The following is a 13813-nucleotide window of genomic DNA, read 5'->3' as shown; positions in this document are numbered from 1 at the left end:
TGCTCCATAATAGTGCTATCTGATGAGCCAGTACCTTATGACAGCATGTACAGCACTAGTGCCTTTGATGGTTTGGTACATGCAGCTTCTTTGAATGATGAGGCCACGGGGCCAGTGATTTGTCTGGGGAGGAGCAGGATGTCTTGAATGAGATCAGGCCCGAGCAATGCCTCGCTCTGACACATGTCAGCCTCCATTAGTTTTGACTTTTCAATGCGATGACCTCTTCAACTGTAATCTACCAATACCAGCTCTGACAGATTAACAGTGCTATTAATGTCTGGACGCTTTGGGGGCATCTCAATGAGAGAGGTGTGTTTCAAGGCCAAAAGTTGCACTGACACGTACAGCCACTGTGATGGTTTGATAGAAACATATGCAATACATGCCTTGATGTTATATTATAGTAATTGCAAACTCACTGACTTAAATAAAGTCATCTTTTTTTTAGTCATTCAGCTCGCTCTTCCCTGCAGTCGGCTCATCGCTGCATTCAGGCTCAACCGTGCTTCATTCTGGTCTTTCCCCTGATGGTAGAGAATTATTTTTCCCCTCTTTCCTTTGGAGTCTGAAAATTCATCTCTTCATGAAATACCTCATGTCATCTTCGCCTCACTGAATCATTTCTCCATACTCGTCCTCCTGTCCACTCCAGTTTTTTTTCCTCAAAACAAAATCGCTTCCATTGCTTCGGTCCCCCATGTATATTATTATGAGGTCATCGTAAGGGAAGTCTGAATAGAGCCTTCCATGTTAAATGGTGATGAAGGTAAGGTGGTTTAGGGTTTGGAGCTCATTAAAGTCAATCTCAACAAGTTGGTTAAAGAACCACAAGATGAGCACGTCTCTTTACCCGAAGTATATAAATAATGATTAAATAATGTGGATATTAAAGACAAAAAATGAGACCCTCAATTTTAAGTGAGCAGTACAGCTGCAGAGAACAGTAGGTGTAAGAGCCCCATCTAGCTGTCGAACATACATAGTGTTGTTTAAAAGCACTACTGTACTAATATAATATTGTCTTTTCTAGTCATTCATTTATTGTCAACATCAGTATACCAAACACTGTCAATCTGAAGATTTTAAAACCCTTTAAGTACTATAATTATGACAGGTCGTCTGGTCCTTTTTGTCCTTTTTCTTCAATAAATGTGTCAGAAAATGTCCTTAATGTAAATTATTTTGCTCTTTTTTTTCCAGGAGAAAAGTAACTTTCAAAATCTGAAAAAAGTATTTGTCATTATTATATGTTATAAATGCTTAAAACAGTGTGTAATAACAAAAGTAAAAAAACACACATTTGAATTTTCATCAGGCTTCTCTTTATTTTAAATGTACATGAAGAAAACTTTTGAGATTACAAAAATGAAACTCAACCTATTTAACATCTTCTCAAACTGTTTTGTTTGCCTGGAGCTTTCAGTGTCCATGCTACGGGTTGTTACACGTGTCCATGTCGAGGCGTTTTTTTAGTAGCAGTGGAAGTCCCTGAAGCAGTTCCTTTCCAGCTGAAGACAGAGCCCAACATTGCAGTCCATACACATCCAGGGTGTGCTTCTATGGCAGAGAGTGCACTGTTTCCTCCCCAGACTTGCCTTCTGACTTTTCTCAGTGTACTCTCTTTTGTTGGTGGGGACAGGAAAGTGGCCTTGAGTGGAGGGCGTAGGTGGGCCAGCCAGTGGCACGCCGAGCAGCTTTGCACACAGCTCCTCCTGGAAAGCCTGGCGTGTCATTGGCTTCCGCTGCTGCCTCATGTGGATAATGAGCTCCTTGTGCACAATAAAGCTGTTAGTGACAGCAATGTCCAAAAGGTGCTGAAAAACGGTCATGGGCCATCTCCTGGTTTTTCTGTGCACTAAGTTTGTTCCCAGCATCTGGTCAGAGGTGTCCACTCCCCCCATGTACTTGTTATACTCACCCACAGCTGTGGGTCTGGGGACAGGGACCCTCTGACGGTGCCCATCATCGGTCTTCTGCCACCGCAGGACAGTCTCCTCTGTGTATACAGGATGGACAGTTGTGCACATGGAGACCTCCCTGGCGTCCATCCATTTTACAAAAAGCAGGTCACCATCCCTGATCCACCTGATGGAGCCTCTCTTTGATTTTCTGTCCAGGGCATTCTCCTGAGTTGTTGGGACACCAACTCTGCTCTGCCTGTAAGTTCCACAAGCCCCAAACCCCTGCTGGCTCAGATGACGGAACAGGAGAGGGCTGGTGTAAAAATTGTCACAGTAGACAATGTAGCCACTCCCCAGATAGTCCTTGTTCACCAGCTCCGCCACCACGTCAAATGAACGCCCCTTCCCTGAAGCACCGTGGTTCTTATCTGTGTACAGCCTGTAGTCAACTGTGTACCCATTCACATCAGCCAACACATAAAATAGTAGCCCCCACCTTGTCGGCTTGGCTTTCATATACTGTTTCATTTTGATCCTAGCCTCTGTGGCAACCATCCTCTCATCCACCGAGATGTGCTGCTTTGGATGGTAAATGCTCATGCAGCGGTTTCTGATTATATCCATGAGAGATCTGACCTTTTGCATGGGGTCATAGTCCTTTGTCCCCTTTTTCGTGTCATTGACCGCATCCTCCTCTGGATCACTCATGTGCAAGTTGGAGGTGATTGCTCTAAACCTGTCTCTTGACATGACTGTAGCCAGAAAGGGCACCTTAAAAATGATATTCTTCCTCCAAAAGTCTTCCATCTTTGGGAGCTTGCACACAGACATAAACAACAACACGCCCAGGTATTTTGTAAGCTCCTGTGGGGTGATGTTAGTCCAAACAAACTTTTTCCCCATCCCCAAATTTTTCTTTGCATATTTGTTTGTGTTTGCACACAAGAGCTTGAGTACCTCGGCGTCAAAAAAATTAGCAAATATATCACCTGGCGTTTGGGGGCCATAGGTGAGAGGGGGTTGGGGCCCAGGCCTACGCTTGGGGGTGAATCTGGGTGGGTGAGGGTTGGCAATGTCAGGGTCTGCCACCGTTTTCCAGGCCTCTCGGCGAATTGGTGACCGGCTATGAGGTGCATCACCAGCAGCATCAGCACCTCTACTGCTTCGGCCACGGCCACGGCCACGGCCACGGATCCGACTCCGTTTCCACACTGTATCACTGCTGGTACTGGTGGTTGACCCTTCATCAGAAGAATCTCTAAAAATATAAAGATATATCATAAAATTAGATAGGATGTATCCAAAAGAAACCCTTGTGTTTCTAGAAAAACATTTTCAACACTATAAGAATAGGAAAAGTAATAAATAAAGCAAGTTGAGACAAAGCCAATAAGAAAAAATACACTAGATATCAGTGGCGGCTGGCCAATAGAGGGCCATGGGGCCTGGCCCCACCTTGAGCCACAAAAAAAAATAATAATTATAATAATAATAAATTATACAAATTGTCAATATTTGTGTTTTCGAACTATGGAATGTACCCAGTAATGTGTGTAAAATATGATATTTGCGCAAAATATATGCTTTTCCTGCTTGTCCACTCGTCCTCTCCGCCTGTGTGCATGTCTCAGAACGCGCAGCTTGGGGCCAAACGAATGTGGCCCAAAAGAGGCGGGTCTATGAAGCAGTTTAGCCAATTGCTGATTAAATATATAAATGAGTGACATAGAATTTAGCCAATCAGCGTCCTCAAATAGATTCAGATTGGGGCCAAAGTCGTTTGGCCCAAAGCTGCGCGTTCTCGTCAGGAGAAGTCTCTACAGGCGAGCGCCAGTGCGAGCACTACTACCTCCAAGACCCGTTTGAGAAGAGATCTTTGGCGGAGAAACTTCAGGCCAAAGAGCTGATCCCAGATCAGTCTGACCTCACAATCAGACAGCAGACTAGCGGGAAAGGGAAGCAGTACATGCGAAGCTTCTCTACTGAGAAACACGAGAACACCAGGGCACACATGGAGAACTCTGTCAAGCTACATATTAGGCAAAGTGAACATCTTTTCTTCTACATAGTTGTCCTCAGTCTCATCTGCTTAACTTGGTCATGGAGGCATCAACATTTAATTGAGATGGTAAATTAACAGTGAAAACTCACAGTTTACATCTAAATATGTATGTGTGTTTTATATTGTACTGAATATTATTATGATATATATATATATATATATATATAGATATATAGAGATATAGAGATATATAGAGATATAGAGATATAGAGATATATAGATAGATAGATAGATATTATACTGAATTCCCTGTGAGGGTGACTAAAATAAGTTTTGACGTGTTTATCAACGTGTTATTTTCTGCTTTTTTTCGTGTTGGAATAAATGTTAAATATTTAACTGCAAAGTAGTAATGCGTGTTTGATATCTTAATTTGTTTGCATTAAATTATACTGGGACGTTTGCTGAAATTCATTGGGTGTCCCTACCTTGAACATTTTCCACCAGCCGCCACTGCTACATATTGAAAAACATTATTGTAACAAAGCTGGGAATAAATATCCAGTGTATACAAACTGTACTAACGTTACTTACTGTGATTGAGATGGCGACACTCCTGCTGTCTCCTCCTGTCCTTTCCTCTCCCTGGTAGATCTCCTCAACATTTCTCCTTCCACTATTTACAAAATGACGACCAATGAAATCTATAAAAACACGTGTCGAAAAACACGAATGATGGCGAAAACACGGCAAAAAACCCTCCAGAACTCTCAGTAACAATACTAATACCATTATTTACAACACCAACATATTATTTAAAAATAAAACACCGCTAAAATACTCAAACGTTGTACTCTCACTCTCTGCTGCTGCTTTCCTGCTCTGTTCACTTCCACTGTCTCTCCCCCACAGGCAAATCCCGCCACTGGTTTCTCCACTACCGTAATGTACCGTATATCACTGGAAAGCTCCATTCTCAGCTTTCAGAATCCGTTGGAATTACGTCGATAGCGTGAATGGTGTGGGGATTTACGGTAATTTGAATTATACATGTCATTTCCTGTCTCCGGCGACAGTGTTCGTTCTAAAAGGGTCAGAGAAACTGTTGGCCCCTTTTGAGTCCGGGTTTGTATTGCTTCATTGACTTACTAAGTAACTTTTAAGGGAGTGTAAAGTAGTGCTCTACAGTGTGAATTATATCGTTATAACAATGGTGTTAAACCAACATGTTGCAACAACATACTGCAAACAATATTTAAGTTGTATAACCGTCTTTATCACTTATTGCCCCAAAGTGTTTAAAATCAATTTTGCAAGGGATAAATATGCACATTAACAATCACTAAAAGAGGAAAATATATGAACCTGGTAAAATATCAGCTCCATGCAGTTTATTTTTATTCAAAGTTTAAATGTGAAAATATCACAAAAAATACAAAGACTTAACTCGCATACTTTAATTATGACCAAAAGTGGGGAGACACATCCTAAAGCCATTTCTCTGCAGGTTTGTCTGCATGGCTGGTGTAAAATATCACTCCGGCATAAAGCAGCCTGATTGTGCCACAACTACTGTATGCTACACATATGACCAATACATTAAATTAATCAGATTCCAATTCATCCATGTCTCTAACACCACAAGATATGGCAAATTGAACGAGGGATTAAAACTATTACTATATAACTAAATGACTGCATGATGCTACTCAGGCCAGACAAGGTATTGCAGCATCTGCTCACTTGCAGCATCATGCTAGCTGACCTGGCAGCAATAACGGCTACTCTACCTTTAACAAAATGTGAGAGAACTGAGTCATTGTGGAAAAACATGGCCCCTCAGAGTCACTGCTGCCAAATGGTGTAAAACCTGAAGTGACCTGCTGTAATTCAATTTGTCTGCAACGGAGTGCTAGGTTCGTTTCATGAGGTTTCTAACTGTGGCTGGCCCACATTGTCTGGCACCTGTAATACCCCTGTCTTTGATCAACTCAGGCATATGAATCCCTGCTGTGTGCATTTAAAAAAATTTTTTTGCTATGGGCAAACTACCTGGTAAATTATAAATGTATAACTCATTTCTGTTCCGGAGAACACTTTACTTGGTGAGAGATTTACTTGATGAAATTACAGTGGCAGTGTGTGACAAATTTTTATTATCCTCATAAAAAGTGTGCATGCCTCATGGCTGAGGATGATTGTTTTTTTGTTGTTATTGTGATGGTACATATTAGTATTCCATAGATATTGTACATATTTTTCCACCTTAACCTCTGATGAATCATCGATATTCTCAGACATTATGGCCCAACATGTGATGGTGATGGTCAGATTTATGTAGAAAGTACCATGACAAACATGAGACCTGTAGTCTGATAGAATTTGACCTTTATGGGAGACTGACAACTTTGAAGTCAAACCTAAAGGGTCATTTTTCTAGTTTTAACTGCATTTCATGATTTGATGTTTTGGAGATTTTTTGTTTTACGCTTATATAGATATAAAACAGAAGTATAAATTATGTAAAAGTACTTGTAAATGCTGCTAATTGGCTTTTGTCCTGTGGGTTCTTCTGCACCTCTCTTAGAAGCATACCCTAATTATAATGATGGCTTCCCATGCCCCTGTGATCCTGGGAGCTGTGTTGTCAGAGGCAACAGCTCTTGGTAGCGTCTCTGAAGACAAATTGGTCCCAGGTGAGGGCCAGACCACAAGAACAGTGTCTTTGAAACAAAGTAACCTTGCTTGGACTATAAGCATACTCACAGAGCCAGGCCCAGGCAGGCGAAGAAAGTGGGAGGGTACTGCTTGTGGATTTTAGCACTCATGTGGGTGACGAGTTGATGAAGAAACTTGGTATATAGGATGATTGTGAAGAATAGCCTGATCTGAATTGTGAGGAATTTAAGTTTTAAAACATTCCTAGTGATGGATATTATGTGATACAGTGTGTTTACTCGTAGGAGTTAAAACCAAGGAGTGTGGTCATTTTATGCATTAAGTGACTGTAAGAGAGGGGGTTTTGAGGAATGTGCTGCGGGGGAGGGACGAAGGTGGCTGTGAGCAGAGGTGTTTCAGTAGAACAATGGGTCATCAGCCAAGGGGGGGCTCATTGGTCTTCAGCCAATCATTGAGCTGACCGATATGTAATGTGAGACTTTTCAGAGACTTTGGGGGGGAAAAGGAGCTGTGCATCCCCGGAGAGGATCAGACCTCCTCCTGGCCATACCAGTCTGTCGTGTGGCCCGGATGGGGCCTCACTTTCATGATATATATATATATATATATACATTTTGTTATTAATAGTGTGATTCGGTTTGTAATTGTTTTTATGTTTGTTGGATAATAAATCCATTAAGATTTTGACTTAAACCTGCTGTAGTGGTTTGGAGGCGATTGAGAGCACGTGGCTGCAGGGAGGGGGGCGGTTTCTCTCTGTGTTCAAAAGTTACGGCCCTAATAGAACACGGGTCATGTTTTATTATAGGATTTCTGTGCCGTCCTGAGCTGTTGTTAAAAAACGAGGTTCTTCATAATAGTAACCAGTACCAGAACACCAAAAATGATATGCTTTGTAGTGGTATTGTCACATCTGTGGCCTGTGATAGCAAATGTTAGTGTGCTAGTACATTTCGACTGTGATTTAGTTTATGTGCCTTACTCACTAACAAAACTATATGTGACATATGTTTGTGTACTGAGGAGAGTGGTAACAGGACCATATGGGTTTGTTGAGTTCAGAACCTCTGGGAACTGTGGAAGACTGCAGGTCTCCCGCTGCTGCGTGCCAAAAAAGTCAACTGGATCCGGTTTATAATCAAAAAAGTATTTAATAATTAACAGAGGCTAAGACAGTTTCAAACTGAATGACACTATTAATAACTTAATTATTATTCCAATAATATTCCATGAAATATGAGATCCAATCCGAGCCACCCAACAGGCGGGTATGCCTGCTCGGTGGCCGAGCTGCCAATCACAGTCCTTTGTTTCAAGCACGAGTCATGTTTCACATTCCTTAGCCCATCGATCAGCTCAATGATTGGCTGAAATACAATGAGCCCCCCCTTGGCTGATGACCCATTGTTCTACTGAAACACTTCTGCACAGCCACCTTCGTCCCTCCCCCGCTCCCAGCACATTCCTCAAAACCCCCTCTCTTACAGTCACTTAATGCATAAAATGACCACACTCCTTGGTTTTAACTCCTACGAGTAAACACACTGTATCACATAATATCCAGCATGAGGAATGCTTTAAAACTTAAATTCCTCACAGGTTATCTCTGCCTTTGCTTTGATAAGGGGAAGTAACCAAATGGGGGTTTGCAGTTAAAGCAGAGAATGTTTAGGTGTGAAGATTCCCAGGGATAATCAAGGGTAATAAAGACACATGTCTTTGTGTGACAAGGCTCAGAAGAGGAAGGGGATGACTGGAGGGGTCAATGGGGAGCTTGAAACTGCTGATCAATTGTTGTCATGTAAATACCTGATGTTCCCCCCCTGCTGTGTGCTGAGATGGTTAAGAGCAGGAGACAAACTGAACTCTAGGCCAGGGGTTCTTAACCTTTTTGACCTCGGGGCCCAACTTTTCAAGTACAAAGTGTCCCGGGGCCCATTCAAATATTGACACTATTAGTTTAACTAATTGATCTCACTCTTGGTTTGATTTGTATTCAATAACTATAGTGTTACCTGTTCAACTCCACCTCTATTTTGGAGCAAAACCGCCTAAAATGACATACCCAAATTAAAATGGCTGTAGCTTCTGAACCACTGTGACTATATGCATCAAAAGTGTCAGAAAACCTGTAGGTCATATAGAAACAGAGCAGTGGGCCTTTGGAGTCAGTAAAAATTGAAGATTTTTGTCCACATAAAATAAAAAAGTATCTTTCAGTATAAATAACTTCCTGTGGCTGTATCTGTACAGGTAAATTACAGTATAGGGCTGTAACTACACTATCAGTAAACAACTGCCTCAAATTTGAAGAAGTTTGGACAAAGTATGACGATTCTACAGTGTTTCTTCCTTGAAGAGATCCAGGCAGAGCTCTAAAAGGATATTTGGAGACCCAAATGGACACATGGTAACCAAATGATATTCTGACACACTAAAGGTGTTTCTCCCTTGTTGGGTCTATAATGTGTCTTTTTCTGTCGAAATGCTGCAAGATCCGACTTGCAGCGGTTATGGCGACTTTTGTGAAAAATCCATAAGAAATTAAAGAAAATCGATGATTTCTTTGCAAAAATGAGGGTTTTGGGCATGCTGGGATACCAAACACGGCCATGTTTTGTGACGTAGTTTGCGCAAGCAAGCTGTAGGAACGGAACGGAAGGGGAGGGGGTCAAGGACGCCGGCGTCCTCGCGGAGTTGAACAGGCAAAACCCTTGTCAAATAAATGAGATGATACAATGTGATGATCACAAAGACATTTATTTATCATGTGTATGTAAGCCTGCATACACAACAAGAAGCCTGTCTTTCCCACGAGCGTTGGATGTTTCGTCGCTAGGTGTCGCTTTATTTTTGATAGCATTAGCCCACATTCCACACACTGAAAGTGGTAAGAAAGTCAGGATTGTACTTGCGCACACATTTAGACTTTTGGGGGAGGGGGGGTGGGGGTATGGCACCACTGTCGTCTTCATTTTTCTACAGTGTAGTGGTTAAATCGTGTAATGTTTATGATTCATTAAATGATTTAACACTGCTGCCCTCTAGTGGTTAAATCGTGTAATGTTTATTACTCATTAAATGATTTAACACTGCTGTCCTCTAGTGGTTAAATCGTGTAATGTTTATTACTCATTAAATTATTTAACACTGCTGCCCTCTAGTGGTTAAATCGTGTAATGTTTATGATTCATTAAATGATTTAACACTGCTGCCCTCTAGTGGTTAAATCGTGTAATGTCTACATCACGCGATAAATAAATGTCTTTGTGATCATCACATTGTATCATCTCATTTATTTGACAAGGGTTTTGCCTGTTCAACTCTGTTCATTTCTTATGGATTTTTCACAAAAGGAGCCCAAACACACACTGTCCAAAGTCGCCATAACCACTGCAAGTCGGATCTTGCAGCATTTCGACGGAAAAAGACACATTACAGACCCAACAATGTGCTAGCGGATGTTACCATGAAGCTAGTAGCTCCAGAAAACGCTAGTACTTAAAGTACAAACCTTACAAACATACCCAGCATGCAGTTCGGCGGTGAAATTTTATAAATGTTCAATTATTAGTGTTACAAATTGTTTATGTGTCACAGACTGTTGTGTGCTGTTGTGTTTTTCTCTGTTACAGAGCATTAGTTGTGGGTTGTTAATTGTTGTTATAAAGTTATGACCATGACTAGGGTTCCCTCTCAATACATATAAAACAACTAGCGCTGACCGCTGTGCATTAGCAGCAAAGAATACATTTAGCTGCCAGTTGAAAGTAGACAGCAGTTGTTATCGCTATGCACCTGTATAACAGTGTGTGTGAAGAATTCATATCAATCGGAAAATTAAAACCGGTATACTGCCCAGCTCTAGTCTTTATTATAGTTTGGACAATTTTGTACAAATATTTGACGGGCCGGATTAAAAAACCCAACGGCCGTAGTTTGCCCATTCCTGGGCTAGCGGCCAGCTGAGTGTCTTCTTCTGCTTATGTCTTCTTCTGCCCATCGTTAAGAATCACTGCTCTAGGCTCATCCTCTGCAGACGCAGTTTTACATGACAACAGTTGATCAGCAGTTTCAAGCTCCCCATTGACCCCTCCAGTCATCCCCTTCCTCTTCTGAGCCTTGTCACACAAAGACATTGTGCAGTCTGTATGACGGTGAAGCCTTCTCTGGCCAGAGAATAAATACTTGAAAGACAAACTTCTTTCCTCAATGTTTCTTGTTTCAGTATTCAGTATTATAGGACTCACTCGGTACTATTGAATAGTTTTTCCACCACAGGCCATAGTTGTCAAGTGATCACCACTTAGTGAGTTGGATCACATAGTGGTAAAAAGTTGCTGGACAAATGCAGAAAATCTAATCCCAAGGAATTTTGCATAAAGGATATGGAATTCCAGTTGATAATGTACAAAGCCTCCATTACAGCGGTAGCTAGCTAGTCTGAGCTGTGGCCTGGAAGTCATTAGTGCCTGTTGTAGCAGTTATCTAAATTCCCACCAGTTAACACCAGTGTTGAAAGAGGTTGTTGAAGTGAGGCAGGCCTATGGCCTCAGCTTTATTCCAGGGTTCTGAAAAAGAGGCTGCTGTCATACCCCAGATGCTTTTTGCTGCATCCTCCAAGGAATATGGGATGCCTCGGTTGTTAATACAAGCCATCCAGTCTTGTATAACTGGAGTAGTAGCTGTGTCATTGGCATTGGACTCAATGGAGCCCGTTGGGCTTTGTCACGGATTCTGTTTGTGATTTTCATGGGCAGAATTTCAAGATGCAGCCAGGGAGTGGAGAATGACTGGTTGGGCGACCTCAGGATTACATGTTTGCTTTCTGCTAATGATGCAGTTATATAGCCTTTATATCCTGAAGCAGTTTACAGTCAAGTAGCTGAGAATAGAGTCAGTACCCTTCAGGTCTGAGTCCATGATACTTCTGCTGTGGCCTGTGTGTTGATGCGAGCTCATGCCCCAAGTGGTGGACGTCTTTCAGGGTCTTGAGTGTAAGATTGACACCTAATGAAGAGGAAGCAATATATATTGACCATATTTATCAGTATTGCTCTGTCACCAAAATGCAGCTACTGTAAAGTAACCAGGGTGGGGCCTTTCATTGCCCCTGAATCTCTGCACTGGTACATCATTCCTCACAAATCACATGTGGTCTTTCTTAAACACTGTCTGATTTGTTGAAGTTTTGTTCAAGTGAACAATCAACTTTGAATCTTCATCTTTTAGTTAAAAATGTTCTCACCATCAGTGAATATACAGCAAAATATAGAGTAGCAATCATTTAGTGATCATTTGTGAACACCAGAGGGCGTTGGAGTATTTTTTTTTTTCCTCTTATAACTTCACTAGCTCATCTGGAAAATACGGGGTGCTCTCGGTTGTGAAGTAGGTAAATCCCGAGTGAGTATAAAGTGCTCTTGAAGACAAAATAGTCAACTATAGACAGAGGGAAGCCTCTGGGCTTTCTTCAGGCACACTCGTACCAAGCCAAGGATGAAGTTAAAATGCCTTTATTCATTTAGGGGCATAACAAAAGTAAAAAGTACAACAGGAGAATGACGACCGGTTGTGACACACACTGGGTCTTCCTCAGGGCGTGGCTGGAAAGAGGGGTCCAGACAATACTTTCACCTTGACCTTATGAAAACAAAAAAAACATTTTGGGATTTTGACCATAGCTCAAATTATCTTTAGATATGCTATGGCTACAGCTATGGCTGTGATGACTGTGGGATGTATTAGTGACACACGGACCTCTCTTCAACTGCTGTCTTTTCTCTCTCTTGACCTTTAGCCCCAAAGCCATATCCTCATCTTTACTGACACATTAATCGGAAATGATGTGCATGTTGTGAGACCTGGTGCCTGCCATGAAAATAATGCACTCGCCCACGCATGCTGCCTGTCGGTGGGTGTAGAGACAAATTGTTCTCTTCAGATCTCCAGATGCCTTTAATCTACTTTCTGTCAAAGATGGTCTCTGCTTCAGAGTTATGAGGATGTGGCACTTCAGAAATGTCTCCTTACTAAATTCGGAAAGACTACAGTTTAATGTAGTCGAGTTGTTTTATTGTGTATATACAATTGTTTTGTTTCCTTTGCAAATATATAGTGATATACACATTGTAAAAGGCAGAGATTACAGCAATATGTTCACATTTTAAGACATAAGAATCAATTCATATTTGTGTTACACAGATGTAAAGGACCAGAGTTAAACATTGCACTTTCAATTCTCAAAATAAGTAGCCTGTAGTATAATCATAAGGCATGTGATTTTTGCACTGAACCCAGCGGGGCTTTGAAACTGATCACACACTTTGCATTGTTTCCTCAAGAGCGGATTGTTTTGCTAAGTGATTTTCACACAAATGCCCGAGGAGATTTATTCCCCAAATCCCTCATAAACTGCATTATATTAGTAGCTTACCGAATTACCAGTAGAAACAGTCAGAGGAGGCTTAAGCCTTATTGCCAACCTGATTGTTATTCTTAATTTAGAGAGAGGGGTTCTTAGCATTGAGGGATTTTCTGCTTTGTCATTCTGTACAGGATTTCCCTCCGCCGGGGGAAGAGTATTTCCTATTTGCTTTGTGCTAAGCGACTTCCTCCCTCAAAGGCTGCTCAAACAAAACATCCAACACAGCTGGCTTTCAGTTTGAAGAATACCTAAAACATTGCTGGAGACCCAGTGGAGATATTTATATAGATTTATATGTAATCAGTGAATCAAAAAAATGATGAATTCATGAATAAAACCGTGGACAAAGGACATATGAGGTCACTTAGATTATAAACTTTCTGTTCAGTGTGAAACCTAATTTCCTTCCTCAAATACACATTATGTGATAATATATAAACGAGGGTCATCCCACCACCAAAATACAAGAATGAATCGTGGTGTCTCTCCTACATTGACTCTCATGTTTTTTTTAATTTTTAGAAACTAATTTCTCTTATTTACAAATGTGTTGTGACTTTCTTCTTCTATAGGAGCTGTGCGATTTCACATTGTTTATTTTTGTTTTTGTTAGTTTGTATGGCCACCAGAAAGAAAACTTTGTGGAAGCAAATTAGGATCCAAATTAGGAATAAAGAATGAACTATCACATGAAATCTACTGTGTCTAATAGTTACTGTTGTTTGTTTTCTCATGTTGTCAAAGGTTTGTTTATGTTATTCATGTTTGTAAAAAAACAGGGTAAAAGTGGCTTCTGTTTTC

The 13813-nt window shown here is 41.2% G+C and overlaps 1 protein-coding gene across 1 annotated transcript; it reads right to left on the bottom strand.

Annotated features, from left to right (window-relative positions):
- Positions 1-1358: 1358 nt before the first annotated feature.
- Positions 1359-4783, bottom strand: LOC116392163 (piggyBac transposable element-derived protein 4-like). The gene is made up of 2 exons (XM_031863365.1): positions 4501-4783; positions 1359-3162 (listed from the first exon to the last, which is right to left on the bottom strand). The coding sequence occupies exons 1-2, from the start codon at positions 4569-4571 to the stop codon at positions 1473-1475; spliced, it is 1761 nt and encodes a 586-aa protein (XP_031719225.1). The 5' UTR covers positions 4572-4783; the 3' UTR covers positions 1359-1472.
- Positions 4784-13813: the final 9030 nt, after the last annotated feature.

The sequence above is a fragment of the Anarrhichthys ocellatus genome, unplaced genomic scaffold, assembly GCF_004355925.1.
Source record: "Anarrhichthys ocellatus isolate YVR2014 unplaced genomic scaffold, GSC_Weel_1.0 scaffold28, whole genome shotgun sequence".
Lineage (NCBI taxonomy): Eukaryota > Metazoa > Chordata > Actinopteri > Perciformes > Anarhichadidae > Anarrhichthys > Anarrhichthys ocellatus.
Note: the sequence above shows the minus strand (reverse complement) of the source record. Positions and strands in the feature narration are given on the sequence as shown.

Coding starts and splice junctions, on each gene's coding strand:
- LOC116392163 (XM_031863365.1), bottom strand. CDS start 4,571: ATGTTGAGGAGATCTACCAGGGAGAGGAAAGGACAGGAGGAGACAGCA. Junction 3,163..4,500: donor GTGTCGCCATCTCAATCACA/GTAAGTAACGTT, acceptor TTATATTTTTAG/AGATTCTTCTGATGAAGGGT.